A 21,300-nucleotide genomic window follows, 5' to 3' on the forward strand; every position below is an offset into this window, starting at 1 on the left:
AAGAAAATGAAGGGGGGGGGAAGAAATAAAGCATGTGGTGGCATTAAGAGAACTACCCTTTTCAGAGTTGCACTTATTTTTGATTGCCATATTAGGCTGAACTCCAGTATAGGGTACACCAATGGAAGCAAGGAAAGAGGGTGGTGATTGACAGGTGGATGTTATGTGATAGTATGTGGTTGTCTGGGATTCTAGCAGTAAACGTGAAATTATCATTCTATTATTCTCAGCCTTGTTGTTTGGAGGTGTGTGGTTTGGTGCCATCTTGTTATTTTGCTGCTGCTGCTGCTCTTGTTGTAAGCCTTCTGTTTCTTGCTATTGTCACATTTTTTGTTATTTTTTTTACTGTTTCCCTTCCCTCATTTGTTCATTCCCCATGGAATATGTGAATGCAGAATTTTTGTATGGGTTGAAAAAGGATGGATGTTAGACTGTGATTGAGTGGTGTGTATGCATGTGAAATTGATTGCCTCAGAGTATAAATGTTACCAGTGTGGATGTCTGATGAAATTGGCTGAGCGAAAGGACCGTATGGATGGATTTCATTGGGTGTGTAGACAGAAAGGGACCAGTCCTCATCAGTATTGGTCCCTTGGTTTTTTGAAAGTAGAATAAATATGATTGAGATGCTTATTCTCACCTATTTTTGGGTTGAGAAGGTAACGTGTGAATTTGTTGTTCATGAGATGTGTGTGTTAGTCAAACCACAGTGTGTGATTGGAGATGTTTTTGTAGGGCAGTTTGTGTAGATTTTTGTTTGCAAGAAAGGAGTATGATAGGCAGGGGTGGGTGCTGTTGTTGAGATTGATGAGAGTAAGTTTGGGAAAAGGAAGCATGAAAGAGGTAAAATAGTGAATGGGCATTGGGTGTTTGGGGTTAAACGAGGCACTTCACAGTTTTTTCAGGGTTGTGTAAAATAGGAATAAAGAAGTCCTCCTGGACATAATTAAGACTTCCATACTGCCTGCCTGGTACGACTGTGGTATCAGATTGTTGGAAGTCTTATGATTGTCTGGGGGGAAAAGGTTTTAAGTATATAGCAGGAAAGCACTCAATTCATTTCACTGACTGTGAAACTGGTGCTAACACCAACAGTATTGATGGAACCTGGAGTGCCATTAAAAGGCACCTGCCATCAGGACTGTGGCACAGTATGGCCAAAGATGCTGATGCACCTAAAAAAAAATTCACAAACAAACAAGCCTTCGAGGACTGTAGATGGTCAGTTTGACTCCCGCCTCGGAGAATATATGTGGTGGCGTATGCACTCAGTGAGAATTTTCACTATGAAATTCTCACTATGAAACTCCATAGTGAGAATCTCATTATGGAGTTTCTGAGTGCTGTTGGCAGTGTATACCAGCCTTCAAGCAAGGACTGATGAGGTGAGTTTTCTTTTAGTTTTTTGAGTATAAAGGTTAGGTTTCATTTAGTTTTTAGTGCTAAATACATTATTTGGGTTTTCTTGGCGCAGTATAACCGCAGTCGTTTTTGCGCCAATAAAACCAAAATCAACAACCATTATTTGGGTACCACTTGTCTCCACGCAGTGGGCATGGTTGTAGAACGGAGTGATTGTATGGTAGAGTTCTGCGATTGGGTGATTATTGTCGGGGCGTTTTCTTTCTGATTGTTTTGTGTCTTGGGGGGTGCTTAGCTTAGGTAGGGTGTTTATCCCCCCATTCCGCTGTTTTTGAATTGGAAAATGAGTTCAAGATCTAAAAACAGCGGCAAGTGGGAGGAAAACACCCTAGGCACATCACCTTAAGAAGACAGTGGGCAGGGAGTGGGCGAAGTCACAACTTGTCAATCATTGCTTTCCCACTGTTTTGCTAGCCGTAAAGTTGGATGGGGGTACCCTAATCTGGAGTTTTACTAGCATATTATATATGCATGAGATCAGTAATAGTTATAAACTTGGAAGAGCCATGAGAATAATTCTTCCAGTTTTTTTTATAACTACTGCTGTTCACATACAAATGGTAATCAGAAAAATTGACTTTGTAAGGAGTAGTTCACTTCTTGTTATCTCATACTTAATTACTTTTTCATAATTTATTTCCCTTTTTTTTTATGCACTGATTCTGGAATTTTAATCTTGATGCACTTATCTGGATTGCATTTCAGAATGAGTAATGTTTTTTTCATTCACTTTAATTTTATTTTTGATTTTTCCACAATGAGAATTTTACCTTGGAGGTATCAAAGGTGAGTTACTTACAATTAAAGAAGCTTTGATGTTTATATTAATTATTAATATATACAAGGTGATTCACTACCAGTGCAACAAACTTGCAGGAGCTGTAGGGGGCACAAAGACGAATCGGAATCACATAGCATTGCAGGGTCCGAAATGCCTTCGTCATGCGGTAGAGGACGTTGAACGGGAGGTCATGTGAACAGCGATCCCGCTGGAAGTCAGCATTTGCGAACCGTTTCTGTAGAAGAAACCAAGTAGCAAAAGTCCTCCGGAGTGGATAATCCACAGGCTCCAATGATTGGACGCGTTGCAGATGGTATGAACTCATTTGGTTTGTTGACAGTATCCTCCATACAGTGGATTGAGAAATACCCAATCGTTGGCCTATCGCTGAGTACTCGTACTCGGATTGCCTTCTGCAAGACGTAGGACATTCTCCTCATTGTCTGGCGTCCTCGTTGTTCGCTCTAGATTCATGGTACCTCTCATGAAACAACCAGTCTCACGTAACCTTCTGTGCACACGTGCGAAAATCGTATGATGAGGAGCACACCTGTGTGGGAAACGTTCCTGGTACAAGTGCAGAGCGGCGTGCCCATTACAGTCCGCAGCTCCATACGCGAGGTGTGTGTCGGCCAGTTCAACGTTTGAATACTCGTCCATCCTACTGCTTCGGAAGTGCTGGAAAAAACAACGCAGGAGAGACAGCACAACAACTGACCAAATCTCTCCCACTCCTGCGGACTTATCTGTTGAGGAGCTACAATTAGGCGAAATCTACTGCCTAGAAAAGGGAAAGAGAAGCAGTTGTGAACCCAAGGATTCACAACAATTGACTCGCTCGCATCCGGACGTGACTGAAGAGACCAGCAAAGAGGTAAACAAAGATGCACATAAAGAAACAAACGAAGTGCCAGAACCAGCTGCAAACCCGAACCCCACTCTACCCCCTCTAATTGGAACCCCAGTTAACCAAATTATGGCTATCAGAGGGACGCTTGAGGAGTATGTGGGAAAATCATCGAAAATTACTGCTGCTATCTGCACTGACCTCATTACCATATTCAGCAAGATGGAGACAGTGATTTTAAACCTCTACGTCGAATACGAAAAACTGCAAGCGAAATGGGAGGTTCGCCCTCAGAAAGGGGGAAAACAAATGCAACAACGCCCCCCTACCTTTGCGGAGGCGTTGCGAAATGGCGCTAAAGTAGCATCCCATAAACCAGATGGACCCCAAACCAAAACACTAACAAGAAAGACAGAATCACATATAATCCTGATTAAGCCAACAGAAGACGCGCAGCTTGACACAAGTGATGCTGTAAAGGAAACCTTAACCAAAAATCTAAAAGACCAAATGAAGACAATCCAGATCAAAAGTATGCGGAAGACTAGACACCCAGGTGTGGTAATTGAAACCAACTCCAGAGAAGAGGCACAAACAATTTTAAGTAATGAAAATATGATTAAGTATGGTTTAAAGGCAGAGGCTCCCAAGAAAAAAGGACTCTCAATTGTCTTATTTGACATACAGCAAGGTGTTACCCCAGAAGAACTCAGAGTAAATTTACCATAAAAATCTAAGTCTGCACCTACCTGAGGACACTGTGGAAGAAGACGTTAGCCCAAAATACAGTACTAAATCTAAAACACATTCAAATGTCAATTGGGTAATCCAACTCTCCACGCGAGCATGGCAAATCTTAGAAACACAGAGTCGCATTTTCATAGGCTGGGGAAGCCATAGGTTTAAGGAGCATATTTCAGTTACGAAATGTTACAAGTGCCTTCGCTTTGGCCACACATCACACACATGCAACCAGCGTGATTCAACATGTGGCCACTGTGCCCAGAAAGGGCACAAGTACAGTGACTGCCCAGCAAAAGACCAGCTCCCAGTCTGTGCAAACTGCAAAGCAGTGAAAGCTCCTCATCAGCACTCAATCAGGGATGGGAACTGTATGGTATACCTGAAAGCCAAAAGCCAATACTAAATGAGAATCAACTATGGATAGAGGCCCCTCTATAAATTGCCACCATGAAATAAAAATAGTTCAACTGAACGCACAAAGAGCGAGGCTGGTAGCTGACCAACTAAAAGTGAAAATAGAAGAAAACCAAATTGATGTGGCCTTATTACAGGAACCATATGTTCGCTCAGGTGTGGTCACAGGTTACCCTGCATCCTATAAAATGGTCTACTGTAAAACCGAAACCCCATGGGCAGCAATAATCATCAGAAATCCAGAAATCAGCACAACAAAGATTACACCACTCTGCACTGCAAACAGTGCCTGTGCACAAATCATAACTCAGTTAGGGTCTTTGTTCCTGTTAACAATATATACTCACCCTGGTGAAGACATCACCCCAGCGATCTCAACCATTCAGACGGCTCTTGAGACTCTCCCGGGGGGGACGACTACTAATAGCCATGGATGCAAACTGCAGATCTCTGCTCTGGCACAGTCGCACCCCTGACAGATCTGCACAAAGAAATGGTGCAAAACTAGAAGAATTCTTTCTAGCCACAGGCCTCCAAGTAATAAACCGACCAGATCAACTTCCAACTTACAGCGGCCCCCTTTGGGAGAGCACTATAGATGTTACAGCAGCCACCCCAGACATTGCCAACAAACTAGCCAAATGGACTGTACAAGAAGCCTGGATCACATCGGACCACAGAGCGATATCATTTTCTCTGGTTCGCTCTGTGGAACGGACCCCTCCGATCCCACGAGATGTGATATGGTACAATTCAAAAAAGGCAGACTGGCAACGTTTTCGGACTGAGCTAACAAGAAGACTCCCTGAAGACACTCCACTCCCTGAAGCACTCAATTCAGACGATTGTGTACAGATTATTACCACCGCCATAAGATCTGCATGTGATCTCTCCATCCCACGCAGAAGGCCCTACCGATATGCAGTTCCCTGGTGGAATCCCCAACTACAGGATCTCAGAAGAAGAGTCCACCATGCAAGAAAAATGTTCCAGCAGGCTCGATCAAGGCTACCTCCCCATGAGGTAGATGCAGCCAGGGAGGCTTATCGCATTGTCAGAAATGAATACACAAAGCTAATTCGTAAAAGTAAAAAGCAAACGTGGCAAACCCTGGTATCCACTTCTGGGAATAAGGACCCCTGGGGCATAGTTTTCAAGATCGTAACAAACAAGCTGCCGCGAGGAGAGGTACTCGATACGACACTAAAGATGGATGGCTCCTCTACTTACACCTGGAAGGATAGCATTAACAATATTCTAGACACTATTTATCCCATTGAAGCTGCAGCTATGACTCAACAACAACAAGAAATAGTAGATGAAAATCACAACTATCATCCTGCCTCTGTGGAATCCCCCTTCACTAACATTGAGATGGACTTGGCAATAAACAAAATGAAAATAGGAAAAACACCTGGTGCTGATCTGCTGGAAGTGGATGTGGTTAAAAAATTTGCAGAATGCTATCCTGTTACTCTCCTAAGCCTTCTAAATAGGTGCCTGACAGAAGGCACATTTCCAACATCCTGGAAAACGGCAACCTTGAAATTTATATTGAAAAATCCTGACAAGCCACCACAAATTCCAACCTCCTACCGCCCGATTGCCTTGCTCTCTGTAATGGCCAAGCTACAAGAATGCCTGCTCCTATTTCGCTTAACCGCCAGATATGAAGAACAAAAACTTCCAAGTGACAAGCAATTTGGATTCAAAGCAGGTAGCAGCACAGAAGATGCCATTAACAGTTTAATCACTCAAGCAACTCACACAGCCTTTAAGTACTCCCTTGCAATCATGGTAGACTTCGCTGGGGCCTTTGATCGACTATGGTGGCCCAGTGTTCTTCGGAGGCTTCGGCAATCAAATGTTTCCAACAACCTATACAACAGTTTAAGGTCATATTTAACTGGTAGAAAAGTCCAAGTTACCAACAGATTCCAGACAGTGACTAGGTACATCGATCGAGGCTGTCCGCAGGGCTCTGTGCTTGGCCCTTTCCTCTGGTCTATTGTCCTGGATGAGTTCCTGGGCATGGACCTGGGAGGTTTTGAGCCCTTGGCCTTCGCAGATGATCTTGTCCTTTTGGTATGTGCTAACACCAGGACGAACTTAGAGAAAATGGCAAATGGAGCACTGGTAAAACTTCAGAACTGGCAGCCCTGCACAACCTTACCATTTCAGGAGAGAAAACAAAGTCCATACTCCTTAAAGGCAGGCTACAAATCACAAGACCACCTACAATAAAATTAAACTTTATGCCCATACGGCTGCACGCTGAAGTCAAGCTCCTAGGTATCTTCTTAGACTCGGGGCTTACCTTCCACCACCACCTAAAGTATCTAGCCAACAAAATTCAAAGGTACAGTGCTATGATAAGGCAGGTCAGCAGGGCAGACTGGGGGCTGAAGCACAAAGCTCTTACTCTGATATACCAAGCGGCATACGTGCCAATTGTGTGTTATGGTGCCTCCATCTGGTACCGAAAAGCCATCCTAGCAAGAAATAAACATAAGCTGGATTCAATCCAAAGATTCATGCTCCTTTCAATTTGCAGGGCATGCCGCACCGTCAGCACCCCTGCTCTGCAGGTATTAACTGGATGTCAGCCACTATACTTAGAAGTGGTTAAAAGAGGGCTTTTTTTATCACTTAAGGAAGGGAGTTCCAACCCAACTGCTAAATTTTCAACTTGACACCACAAACGGCACCAGGCAGGAAAGACAACGGATAATCAAACATCTACAAGAGATATGGCAACATGACTGGGACACTACAACAGAAGGGGCCATCACAAAACGATTCCTTCCATCCATAAGTTCAACTCACCCAGAACCTCCACCCTGGTTTTCGCCTGGCCTCCATGTGACCTTTATCATCACCGGCCATGGATCCTTCCAACAAAAACTGACCGCCATGGGAATCGAGAATGACCCACGTTGCCACTGCGGCGAAGAGGAGTCCTGGGGGCACCTCATGTATGAGTGCCCCAGCTACGACAACATTAGGCTTAAATTCCTCACCACAATACAGAGAAACCCTCACAATCAAGAATCCACTCTGCTACTCGAGGAACATACCTATAAGGCATTAACCACCTACGCGCAAGAAACATTTGCACTTAGGCGAGCCAAGACTGCAGAACTCAGAGCTCAAGAATTAAACTGGACCGGCGTGGGATAACTCTCCATCCCCCCAGAAAAACGCAGACATAATTATGCAAACCCAAATAGGGTAGGATCCACTGCAGGCACCATCCAAGGTGCGGGATGCTGGCACTTCTCGGAGTGCGGGATTTAAAAGTCATCGCAAACCCGAAATGGGTAGGATATACTGCTGGCACCGATCTAGGTGCGGGATTGCTGGCACTGACCTCAGTGCGGGATCTACAAGACTATGCCATTGACAATTACACAGGGGCACCTGTCCCCTGTGACTTTTATACCCACATTCTTTCCTATACTTCGCCTAAATTAGGGTGGATTTATTCTCCCCTGTCAACCCACCCAAATTCATTCTCCCTCAAATCCTCTTTTTCTATGCTCCTCTCTTCCTCTCTCTCTCCTTTTTTTTTTTTTTTTATTTATTTATTTTTTTATTTAATTTTTTTATTTTATTATTATTTTTATTTTTATTTCTTTTTTTTATTTACTTATTTATTTTTGTTACTTTTTATTTTATTTTATTTTATTTATTTATTATTATTATTTTTTGGCTCCGTCAGGAAGCTCAGGCAACCCTGGCGGAGGCCAGCCAGAGTATAATGGGCAGCCTGGCTCACCTCCCAGTGGTGGTGGCGGGCAACGTGGGGTTCCCTTAGGGGCCTTGCGGCTAAGCAGCCAGAGACAGAACAACAGACCACAGCACAACTCTGTCACAAACCAGACACCACACTTTTTCTGGCTTTTACAGAGATTCTGTAAATTCTTCACAAAGTACCATGGCGCAGATGTGGGAAACCACCGGTGGCGCCTTCCACAAAACACTATGCCACTATGCTTCGGGAACCGGTTCGCAAATGCTGACTTCCAGCGGGATTGCTGTTCACGCGACCTCCCGTTCAACGTCCTCTACTGCATGACGAAGGCATTTCGGACCCTGCAATGCTATGCGATTCCAATTCGTCTTTGTGTCCCCTACACCTCCTGCAAGTTTGTCACACTGGTAGTGAATCACCCTGTGTATATAATTAAATTGGATATTACCTGAGGTAAGCTGGTAATAATATCCAGTTGAAATAAATGATTTTGGTTGTATTTTTCACTTATTCTGTTTAATTAAAAAAATAATATCAAATAAAAGATTACACTTGTGACTATGTATGAAACTATTAAATCAATAAAAAGAACATTCTAAACGTGCGCACACACACACACACACACACACACAGGGTGTCTCAAAAATACATGGCATAACTTCAGGAATGAGTTCCTCATATGTAAACAATAAAAATATTTTATATCAACATAGTTCCGGAAATGCTTGGTTTCAGAGTTATGAAGGTCTGTCTATGACACTTAACTGTTCACATCACCTTATAGTAATTGTTCAAAATGTCCACCTTCGCAGATTGTGGCAGGAATTTGCCAAATTCCTGCCACAATTCGATTGCGGAGAGTTTCCACATCAGCTACCATAGTCGAATACACCAATGACTTTAAATGGCCCCACAAGAAGAAATCTAGTGGGTTTAAATCAGTGAGCATGAAGACCAGGCAGTTGGTCCACCTCTACCTATCTGCCTTCGATTCAGGTAATTGCGGGCTAGGTGGCTGAAATGTGCAGGAGCACCACGGTGCATGAAGTGTGCTTGTTGACAAATGATCAGTGGCATTTCATCCAAGAAATCAGGCATGTTGTTTTCCAGAAAGTTTCTGTATGTCTGCCCTGTGAGTTTGTTTGGAAGTACATGGGGCCCAAATAACTTATCACCAAAAACACCTGCCCAGATGTTGTGGCTGAACCACTGTTGGTGATGTGATGGAAGAATTGCATGTGGGTTTTCCTCAGCCCATACATGCTGATTGTGAAAGTTTTGGATTCTGTCTTGTGTGAACTGTGCTTTATCTGTGAATATCACTAATTCAGGAAAGTGAGGAGTTGTACCGCACTGCTGCAAGCACCACTGGCAGAACATTACTCGCACAGGGTAATCTGCTGGTGACAGGGCCTGTACCCGTTGCAAATGGTAAGGATACGGTTGGTGTTCTCGCAACACTCTCCAAATAGTCGAACGTTGAACAGCCAGTTGCATTGCTATTCTGTGTGTGCTGATTGCAGGATTGGCATGCACAACATCCAAAATCTCTTCCTCTACTTCAGGAGTAGTAGATCTTGGTCGTCCTCTGTTGGCAGCACGAGGTGTAAAGGTCCCATGTTCACAAAGGCGGCGATGGATATCTTCAAACATTTTCCTGTCTGGACATCTTCGTTCTGGGAACCTTTTGTTGTACAAATGATGAGCCTCCAGAGTATTGCCGTCTGCCAAACCATACATAAAGTGCATATCTGCTTGCTCCTGATTTGAGTACATGGTCAGAATGGAAAACCACCAGATTCTGTCAGTACCTTGTGATGAAGGAAATCACTTGCGGGAGACAAGACATTCCGGTTAATAACTCGGGAACTAAGCATTTCCGGAGCTATGTTGATATAAAATATTTTTGTTGTCTACATATGAGGAGCTCATTCATGAAGTTATGCCGTGTATTTTTGAGACACCCTGTATATATATGAGAGAGAGAGAGAGGCAGGGTGGGGGGGAGATAAAAATGGTGCTCTTAATTTAACTGCCATATGGTTAAATCTTGGTTTCAAATTGAACAAAATTGAAAGTAAGCCAAAACTGGAAAATTTTTAGCAGTGATATAATCACCATTTTCTTTGTAAGGCTATTATCTGACAGTTGCCCATTTTCTTTTTTAATTTTTGGACAACTTTTTTTTAAATTCTGCTCAATATTTCATCTTTTCTTAATGGATTAAAATAATCATGTATAATAAGTTATAAAAATAGTAAAATTTTTAAGTCATTTAAAAGACTAAGTGCATGAAATTTTGAACTATGCATGTGTGTATATTTCTGCTTATTGTGTATATAAATATTATTATAAAAATTTAAAAACCAAAAACAAAAAAAAAACCCATTGTATATTCATTGTTATTAGTCACTTCTGTTTTCAGGTTTATTTCCAAATTTATTTTACATTTAGCACCCTTCACAGCATGAAAAATTTGTAATTATGTACGTTTCTTCCCACAGAGTAGACGGCATTTTGAGAGAATATCAGTTTCATATTATCTGTACATTGTGCAAACAGTAAATCTTTGAAGAGCAACTAGGGTAAAATGGTAGTAGATGTTTATTGACCTAGTGGGAGAGGAATAACAACCTGAAGCATTAAACAAACACAATGTCAGTGCAGTATCATTAGTACCATTAAAAACAGTTGCAAGGTAATATGGTTAACATGGAAACATTACTTGGAGAGCACCTGTAAAGTGCCTACAACTACTGCCAGATTAATAAATGATGCAGATCAAAAGAGAATACCATGCTGGAGGAATAATAAAATTCACATCAGCATCACTTTAATGGGTGTATAAATTATAGTAATTGTCCACTTTGAGAATTAATTGCATTTCTAAATGTTTCTATTGTTATTCAGAAGCGAGTGGTTAGGTCAAATGAAAATGAGGGAGTGGATCTAATTGTTTTAAATTCTTCATATGTTAACCAATTCAATAGTTAAAAAGATTGTTGTTCTGTAATACAACAGAAATCAGGTCTTCATAAATTCAACTTTACAAAGAAAGGCAATCAAAATTACAATTTTTTTTTCGTTTTTTTTTTTTAGCATGTTAGACTTGCCAAGAAATTTGAAAACCTTGTCTGTAAAGATGAACGCTTTGAAGTAATGAATCAAGTTCACTTAGGACTGGTGTGTTTTCGACTGAAGGTATACCCTTTCTTTATTTAATAAATATATTCAGTTTTAACTTTATGATAATACACAGATCTATGCAAAATGCACGTTTCTTTCAGAATTTATGCTTTTTATGACTAACTTTTCAAATCAATCCATCTAAGTTAGAGTAGTTCTTGTAATAAGAAAAAAGTCTTATGAGCAGTACTGTTCTTCAAGCAAAATCCAAATCATTGCAAAAACAGCTGCAAGGTACCTAACAGATTCTTCCCCACCACATTTCTGTATAAAAATCATAAGAAAATCACTTCAGAAACTATTGCAGTAAAAGTTTTCCTCTATTTAGGAAGGTAGAAAAAAATTAGGTTTATAATCATTGATTAAAATTGATTGATTGTTGGAAATTCATCACTATAATTATTTATTAAATATAACTAATGTTGGAAAAACTTCACAGTGAAAGATTCATATTCCATATAGAATTTGAATATGATTATTCATATTCCAGTCAGACCTAAGCCTCCTCAACACAGATTTCTCCAATTTTAAGTATTGGCCTCTTTGTGCACATAACTAACAACAACAGAATATGATGTGCTGCAATTAAACCTAGACAGTTTAGTTCTACTAAGGTAATGTTCTGAAATTTCATTTTAATTTTCTGCTGAGCCAATTTTTAACATATGATGGTGGTGATTTCCATTTGTAACCAGCCCCTGTTAATTTATGCTTTCATAATCAAGCTAACAATGAGAAAGTCATGGAAATTAAAGCTTATGCTATTTGACTAGATCAATGTAGATTACATTAAGAGACTTGTATTATACTATATCTAATTTGACTGATATAGAAGAGTGAAGAAGAAACTTTTGTACATTTGGTGGGGGGGGGGGGGGTTAAGGTTTAATTTTGACTAAGTACTGAAATAGCATTATCATTTTTATAGATTAATTTCTGTTGCCAAAAACATCCTGATATATCTGAGATTCCAGTCCAAACCTCTTGAAGTGAACTGCTACCAATTTTCTTAGCACCGAAGGGGTGCGGGTGAACAGAAATATGAATGAGTGATTGAATTCTTAAAAATGTATGCATTTCAAGTTTGGTTTGGAATATAGACAATTTAGAAACTTAATACTGTTTTCAATGTTCATGATGAACTTCTTGAAATGAGAACAGAGTTGCAAAAGTTAAGGAAATTGTGACAAGAGATTGTCCTGTGATCCTCAGAATGATGGCTAATGAGTTGAATATGAATAAAGAAGATGATTCATGAGATTCTCCATGGAGATTTAAGGAAAAGGAAGGTCTGCAAAATTTGTACTGAACAGCCTCATGAAGGAGCAGAAGCAACGAAGAGTGTCATCGTGCAAAGACTTATGTTGTTTTGGTTTTTAGGAGCATTAGCAACTAAGGCCATATTGCTCCGGGATATGCGGTGGTCATTCCCCGATATTTCCGCATCTTCCGTATTTGGTGGTGGCGGGCTCGAACCCCAGTCTAATCAAGAAGCATGTGATACACACTACTGCTCCTTCCCACCTGGCTACAGAGGCACCCACAAAGACTTATCTGGACTTGTGAAGACAACCTTGCACCTACGTGACAGTGGGACTGTTGGTAACTCTAGGTATAATTCCCATGTGCATAGTCTTGAAATACAGCACATAGCATACCAGAGATGACCATCTGGCTGCAAACCAATGTAAGCAGGGGTCGTGGTGTGGTGCCCACATGACACAGAGGAATGCTGCCGCTCTGTGTTACCACACAATACTAGGGGACGGATGACTCTCATCAACCAGTGCAATACCACACTTTGCTTATTGGAGGCTCAAACTGGTGGAACCCATATTTAGTCTCCAGAAAAAAGCTCTGGCAACCACTCCATCTCTTCCATCATGCAGTATGATTGATATTTTTTGAGGTTATGTTAGACATTATGGCGTGATCCAATTTTCCTTACATTTTGAGAGTACAGCTCTAAAATGGTGTTTGCAGGCTGGCCGCTAGATAGTCCACTGGACCAAACCTATTGATAACTCTCTAGGAGACATCAGCTAGTGGATAATCTCGCTGCCTTTACTCTGCCAGAAAGTGACTGGAGGGAGTCCAAGTAGTGTATATGCAGGGTAAATTGTCAAGGCCATGTTTATGGCAAGGAGCTGGGTATATTTTTGCCATGTGTATGCCATATCCAAATATTTCATTACTTCATACAGTATGTTCTTCCCCACCTCTTCTTACTACTGAATACATCATGAATTGTCAAACTAATAGAACAAACTTATCTATGAAAAAATCTGAATCTCCCAAATACTTCCTTGTTCATTTCACAAATATACATGGTCTCAGCGATCTCCATTTCCACTTAGTCTGCCAAACCCCATGTACTTTTTCTGACAGAATCCCAGCTATTGGTCTATTGGTTGATTCAACCACTACTCATCTCAGTTGTCCAAATTATTAGCAATTTGGAATCTCCCCTTCTTGATCTACTCTGGCTTAAAATCTCTCTACCATATTCTGTCCAATTCTTCTGTTATCTCTATCGTTCTTCCAACTCCACTAATCACTTGGAAAACTTTGACTTCCTCTCTTTGAAACTTGAAGTTCTCCAGTTCAACTTTGCTAACAGTGGGTAATTTTCCTTGGTGATTTTAATGTTCACAACTCCAGCTGGCTTCTGTTTTGAAGTCACATGGACCCAGCTGGTCAAGGTGCTGAGGCTTTTCAATTACTAATGACATCACACAGATTGTTCATTTACCTAACAGAATACCAGACAATCCCAACTGTGCAGCCAACATGCTTGATATTTTTCTCGCAAACAACTTTTCTCAGTATACAGTCAAGGTGAGTGTTCCTCTAGGCACCTCAGATTACAACTTGGTAATGGTCTCTTCTCCAATGGAGCCTTTCTCTCAACCTCTAGTTGTTTGGCACTACAAGAATGCAAAATGGGGTGATCTGTGAGATCTCTTTTCTTTTTCTCTTTGGTTCGATTACTGTTTCAAATCTTCTGATGCTCAGATTGTGCCAGTGAAATTATTCTTGTAAGGACAAAATCCTTTATTCCACACACCACCTTAAAATCTTATCCTTTAGTTAGACCTTGGTTTTTTAATAAATGAGCAAAGCCTGTTCAAGATAAGAATGTTACATTAGCATTAGTAGAGGCATATGATGCAAGAAATCAAGCTTATGGAGCATCAGCCAAAAAATAAAAAAAAACTTCCACTTCACCCCTCCCTTCGTTCAAAATACCTGTCCAGCTGAGCGTAAAATTTATTTAGCTATCAACTTCCACAATAAGGGTTGGAAGTCCGTTCCACCAACCAACCACACGCGGGCTAAAGGCAAATTTCCGCACATCTATCCTGCATCTGTCTTTCCTCAATTTGAATTTATGCCTTCTCAGGTGATTATTCTGAGCAAGAGGCAGAATCCCATCAGCACTGAGCATGCTCAAACCATTCAAAGCTTTATACACCTCTATCAGATAACCTTGCCAGTGTCTCCGGACACTAATTTGCAAAACTTAAGCCTTTCTTTGTAAGAGCAACCCTTTGTTCCATTTACTAATCTTGTTGCTCTTCTCTGTACTCGTTCCAGCAGCTCTACAATGAGGCCTCCAGACCTGTATACAGTACTCTAGGTGTGGTCTGACCATTGCCTTATACAAGGGAATAATCACCTCCTTATCCCTGCTATAAAAATTCCTGTATATCATTAACAAGACACCATAAGCTACTCTTGCAGCCCATCTTCATTGCTCAGAGAACTTCATATCTGCCTGCACAATTACCCCCAGGTCCTTTTCATTCTCTACCACTGTCACTGTAGTACAACAGAGTTGATACGTTGCTCTGGGGTTGCTGTTTCCCCATATGTAGTACTTTACATTTGTCAATGTTAAACTTCATTTGCCACCTCTCAGCCCATCTGCTCAACCTTTCCAGATCCTGTTGCAGCAGCATAGCATCAGTAGTGTCCTTAACAACCCTGCCAACCTTTGTATCGTCTGCAAACTTGGACATTAAGCTTGATATACCATCATCAATATTATTTATAAATGCAGAAAACAATAATGGACCCAACACTGAAACCTGAGGGACTCCACTAATAACATTAGTTCACGATGAGCAGTGTCCATTGATTACCACTTTCTGTCTTCTCACCCGGAACCATCCCTTTATCCATAGCAACAATTTGCCTCCAGTGCCACACTGCTCCAGTTTGTGCAACAGTATCAAAAGCCTTTCTAAGATCGAAGTATATAATATCAAAATTATTCCCTGCATCCAGTTCTTTCGTGACTGCACGTTGTATCCAATCAAGTTGGTCATCGTAGTATCAAATCAAGTTGGTTTCCTTTAACAAAACCATGCTGTGTCTGAGCTATAACTGAAGTCTTGCCCAAATGATCCTGCAGTGCTTTGTTAACCAGTGTCTCCATTAATTTTCCTGGAACAGAAGTTAAACTCAGAGGTCTATAATTACTTGTGTCAGCCTTTGATCCTCCTTTGTGAACTGAGGTTGCATTTGCACATCTCCAGTCTGTGGGTACCTCCCCTGAGTGCAAGGAAGCTCTCATAATTATGGCTAAGGGTTTGCTTACTTCCTTTGCTGCCTCCTTTAATATAACTGGATAGATCCCATCCACCCCCAGGTGCTTTTCTTGTGTTTATCTTCAACAATTTCTCCTCCACTTTACTCTCAGTTATTACAAGATTATCTAGCTTACTGCCACAGTTGATACACCTGTGGCATTCCCCTCGGTGAATAACTCCTCATGTGTGAATGTTGATGCAAAATATTCATTTAGTTTGTTAGCTACCTGAGCAGGATCATCAACAGTTGAACCATCGATATCAAGTGGACAAATCTGATTCATCCCCTTCCTTCTAGAGTTTACATATGTAAAGAACTCTTTGCTGTTTTTCTTTGCATCCCTTGCCAAAGATTTCTCGTAATCTGCCTTCGCCTGCCTAACCTCCTTTGTAACTTGGTTACAGATCAACTTGTATCGATTCATAGGTTACTGTGTCACGTGTTAATTTGTATGTATCCCATGCATTTTTATTCTCTGCCATATGTCTCATTAGTTCATCTGACATCCACTTAGGCCTAAACCTTGAACAATATTTCTTAGTTGGTATGTAAAGCCTAGTAGCTTCCAAGATAAGTTCTTTGAATGCTTCCCATTTTGAATTTGCTGTTGGTAACATCATCAGTTGGTCTCACTGTATAGAATTTAAATACGGTCTCAAACCATCGTAGTCGCCTTTACGAAAGCAATAACCCTTCCCTTTACACCTGATGGTAGTTACCTCTTTTGAGTAAATCCCACTTCAGTGCACTGTGATCACTGCCACCTAGTGGTTCCTCTTTCTGCAGATTCTTAATGCATGAAGAATCACTACTGATAATCAAATCAAGAGTATTACTCCCTCTAGTTGCCTCCCGAACATGCTGATATAGAAAACAATCATCCAATAAATCCACAAAAGCCTTGCTTGTGTGTGTGACCAACCCACAAATTCCAGTCAATATATGGAAAATTAAAATCCCCCATTATAAGACTGATTTACTGGCCCACTCTATTTCCCTGTACAGTTTCTTATTATACTCATCAGAGTCATTAGGCCTATAGCACACTCCTACTCTCAATTTTGATCTCCCAATGCTTATGTCACACCAAACTGACTCGACACTGCACTGTCCAGTGATGTCGACTGGCTTCACTTCCTTGGATTTTATGCGTTTCTTAACTAATAGCATAACCCCTCCTCCCTTTCTATCCTTTCTGTAGACGTTGTACTCCCCAAATTTCAGTTCTGCATTCCTTATATCTGTGTGATACTGTCTCTGATATCCCAACAATATCCTCCTTTGATGCTTTGAGCAATACCTCAAATTCATCGAATTTATTTCCCACACTCCTAGCATTGGTGTACACGCAAGTATACATGAACCTATTCTTTTTCTTAGCTACCCTATTTGTGACATGTGAAATTGTCAAGACAATTTCACATGTCACAATTGGTTTGTATCCAAATCTCAAGGTTCGTTTCCTGCCTACACCAAAGCTTGCAACAATTGTAAAGCAGTTGTTAATCATTCCAGACTAGATTTTGAATGGGCTAAGAGTAGAAAACTTGCTTCTTGTCCAAATGATATTCGAGAATTCTGCTCTTTTGCCATAGCTATTGACCGCAACTTCTGCCCATCCCTATTCCCACCTATGGCAAGACCAGATAGTTCAATAATCACTTCAGCCAAAGATAAACCTGACCTGCTAGCATCCTACTTTTCTTCCAACTCATGTATTGATGATCTTTGTAAACCACCTCCTACCATTCAATGCCTCCAGTAGTCTTCTGTCAAAAGGATGTCAGAAGGATTGTGAACAGTCTTGATGCTAAGAAAGTTACAGGTCCTGATGGTGTTTCACCATTTGTTCTGAAAAAAACCTGTGCTCCTCTTCTGTGTTGCCTCTTTTCACTCTTATTCCAAAGGTGTTTTCTCTTCTGCTTGGAAATTTGCTCATATCCAGCCAGTTTTTAAAAAAGGTGACAAATCCCTCCCATCCAATTATAGTCTCATTGCACTTACTTCTACTCTTTCTAAATTAATGGAGAAATCAATTAACTGCCAACTTTTAAACTTTCTCTAGAAACCCTCTCCCATTTGATCAATAATTGCCAGTATGGATTCTGTCAATGGCAATCTACTGGTGATATTCTAGCTTATGTTGCCCATCTGTGGACAAATTTAATGGAAAGGTTTGAACGTCAAGCAGTTTATCTTGACATTTCAAAGACTTCTGATCATGTTTGGCATAAATCTTCTAAATAAGCTTCCATCTTATGATTTATCAACTATTTTTTTTAATTGGGTTTCCAGTTTTCTCTCTGACCACTCATGGGTAATGGTACCTGGCTGGCTGTCTGCCTGTCTTCCTTCTCCACTGGTTCTGGTGTTCCCCAAGGTTTAGTTCTTTCTCCCCACTCTTTTCCTCTTGTATACTAATGACCTTCTTCAATTGACCGGAAATCCTATCTATAATTTTGCTGATAATAGCGGCGCCTCCGTAGCCAGGTGGGAAGGAGCAGCAGTGCGTAGCACACGCTTCTTGATTAGACCGGGGTTCGAGCCCGTCACCACCAAATACGTAGGATGCAGAAAGGTCAGGGAATGACCACCGCATATTCCCAGAGCAATATGGCCTTAGTTGCTAATGCTCCTAAAAAACCAAACAAACAAGCTGATAATAGCACATTGCATTTGCTGATAATAGCACATTGATAATATCACAATTGCATAAAAGTATCGGTAAGGGTATCCACGTGTTACAAGTCGCAAATCCGCTGAACGAGAAGTTTTTTAGCTATATTTAGCCGCTTATTGAATATTTTTTACATCAAATTATTTTTTGTAAGCAGCTTATAGTCCTAGTAAGGATCGTTAGTTTATTCTGAATTGAGACAGCGAGATTTGAAAGTTATTTGAAAGTTCGTAATTTCCCGCCCTTGTCTTTGTCATATGATCGTTATATATCGAACCTAGATAGCGTTAGTATAGTATAGGTTATAATATTTTCAGTGATCGGTAAAATCTATTAAATTGTTGAACTTCGTTGGCATTTAAATTGTACTTTTAACTAAATATATATACCGTTAGATTACAAACGTAACATAATTAATTAATACATAACTGATACGGGAGTTATATAAAGGGAACTGGGAGATAATTAATAATTGACACTAAAAAATATATATTCCGTTATAACTGTGTTGGGAGATAAGTTAGGGTTATAAACTGAAATTGAAATTTTATTTAAATTAAAAGAAATCATGACTCAGACCAGAGCAGCAAAACAAAAGGCTCAAGCTAATGGAAGTGCTGCTGTGGTTCAGAGGAGAACTGAGGGGGGCAGTTGCCTTCTGAATCACAGCCTTCTAAAATGCACAGCTTGCATGATGTTTGTGGATCATTCAGGTACAGGACATGATATTGCCATGGGGGATGTCTTTGTGTGTGCGCGATGCAAGGAGTGTATCGAAATCAGGCAACAACTCAACATTCTTATGGGCCTATATGAGAGCTTGAAGGACAGGGTGGATGCCCTCGAAGGAACTAAATTGAGGGGCCCATCAAGCTCTCAGCTGCCCACATCAACGCCAGAGCTTGCACTTGGTAATCGCGCAACACAGCGGCAACCCCCAAGGCAGAATGTGCTGGTCCCAAAGGAACTAGTAGTTGTTGGTGACTCTATTGTCAGGGAAATGGGGGGAACATGCTTTGTAAAAAGGATAGGTGGAACAGGACCAGGATATGTCTGCCAGGGGCAAAGGTTGATGACGTTGTAGAGCAGATATCATCTTTTAAGGGCACAAAAGGTGATATAGTTGTACATGTTGGCACTAATGATATCAAGAGTAGGAGACCGGCAGAATCTTAACAAGTACAGGTCACTGTTGAAAAAAAGCTGTGAAAAAGGGTTGAATTTGAAAGTGTCTGCAATTCTGCCGAGACATGATAGGAGGGAGTATATGATGAGAGCCTTGTCGGTCAATTCGGCCCTGGAAATATTGTGCAAGGCTCAAGGGGTAGAATTTTTTTCAGCCTGGACTGTACTTGTTAACAGGAAAGATTGCTTCTACAGGGATGGGATACACTTAAATAGAAAGGGTGCAAGAATATTTGCTGATGCTATCAAGGCAGTGTTAGGTGGGTTGGAAAACTGCTAGCTTGGGGGGAGACAAAGACGAATAGATTAACAGTAGCCACTGGCAGAGGTGAAAGCGATTCTTGCACTGCTTCTATTGGAATGAGCAGAAGCCTGAAAAACAAGATGCAGGATATTTCAGAGACTGCTGGGAGTCATTGCGGTACAAGTAAACACATGGGTTGTGTTAGGGTAGCTAAGAATAGAAATAGGTGCATGTATACTTGCGTGTGCACCAATGCAAGGAGTTTAGTAAATGAATTTGAGGTATTGCTCAAAACATCAAAGGCAGATATTGTTGGGATATCAGAGATGTGGTGTCACACAGATATACCCCTCGACGTGGGCACCTGTACGTGGTGAGGGGACCTCCCAGTGACGCTGCTGGACTTCCAGACTAGCATCACTGGGATCCAACGCCCACAGCCTAGGTTCCGGGCTTACATCAATGGAATCCGGCGTGTTTGCCGTGCGCTGCGACCCGTGGAAATTCGGAAAGGGGGATCCTGGTGGTTGAGGGGCCCAGCTTCAATACACCACTTTGGCCCCTGCTTCGACAAGACGGGTGGTCCTGGAAGGCCCGGCTAGGATCAATCGGCTAGTAGGTTCGCCTGCGAGGGTCAACCGTGTCAATGCCACGCCCCTACCCTCATGGTCCGAGGGACAGGATTCAGGCTGGCGGCGGTGCGGGTATAGTGTCTGGGTAGCCCTGGCGTCCCACTCCCGAGCGCATTTATTGCATGCCGGGTAGTGGGCGTCCCTTTGGGCTCCGTGGTGGGTGGGGAGCCCGGGCACTGAACAACTAAATAACCTTCATGAATCCTGAGAAACTTACTTCTTCAGGGGCCCCAACCCGGTCCCTATCTGAAAATATAGACGGAGAGGCAGATATTATTGCAACAAAGAGGCAGCGAACTGAAACATCATCATCAGGGCCTGTCCCAAGATTCCTAATTATTCATTCCACCAGTGAAAAACCGATTGGTAAAATGTCGCCCTTTTTTATTCAAAAAGGGTTAGATGGGTTAGTAGGTTCTCCCAAATCAGTTAAGAGGCTCCGTTCTGGAGACCTCTTAATTGAAACGAAAAATGACAGGCAATCCGAACATCTACTCCGAGTAACATCAATCGGAGGAATCCCTGTAACAGTGACACCACACAGAACACTCAATTCATCGAGAGGTGTCATTTCGGAGTGGGACCTTCTTGACGTAACCGAGGAGGAAATCTGCTCCGAATTAAAACCCCAGGGAGTTATTGCCGTCAAGAGAATTACTGCGCGAAGGGATGGAAAAATAGTTAAAACCAGGAGCGTTATCCTGACTTTCAACTCTCCTAAGCCTCCTGACGAAATAAAAGCTGGATACATCAACTGTTCAGTGCGTCCATACGTTCCGAATCCTTTGCGGTGCTTTAAATGCCAGAAGTATGGACAT

At 41.5% G+C, this 21,300-nt stretch overlaps 1 protein-coding gene across 1 annotated transcript in view; it reads left to right on the forward strand.

The window, feature by feature from the left end:
- Tdc2 (Tyrosine decarboxylase 2) overlaps positions 1-21,300 on the forward strand; it is a 412,627-nt gene that overhangs the window by 367,091 nt on the left and 24,236 nt on the right. Inside the window, exon 14 of the mRNA XM_090383012.1 lies at positions 11,062-11,163. Coding sequence (XP_090239138.1) covers positions 11,062-11,163 — 102 coding nt within the window. The remainder of the gene's footprint in view (positions 1-11,061; positions 11,164-21,300) is intronic.

The sequence above is a fragment of the Mastigoproctus giganteus genome, chromosome 10, assembly GCF_048544385.1.
Source record: "Mastigoproctus giganteus isolate SK-2022 chromosome 10, ASM4854438v1, whole genome shotgun sequence".
NCBI classification, from domain to species: Eukaryota; Metazoa; Arthropoda; class Arachnida; order Uropygi; family Thelyphonidae; genus Mastigoproctus; species Mastigoproctus giganteus.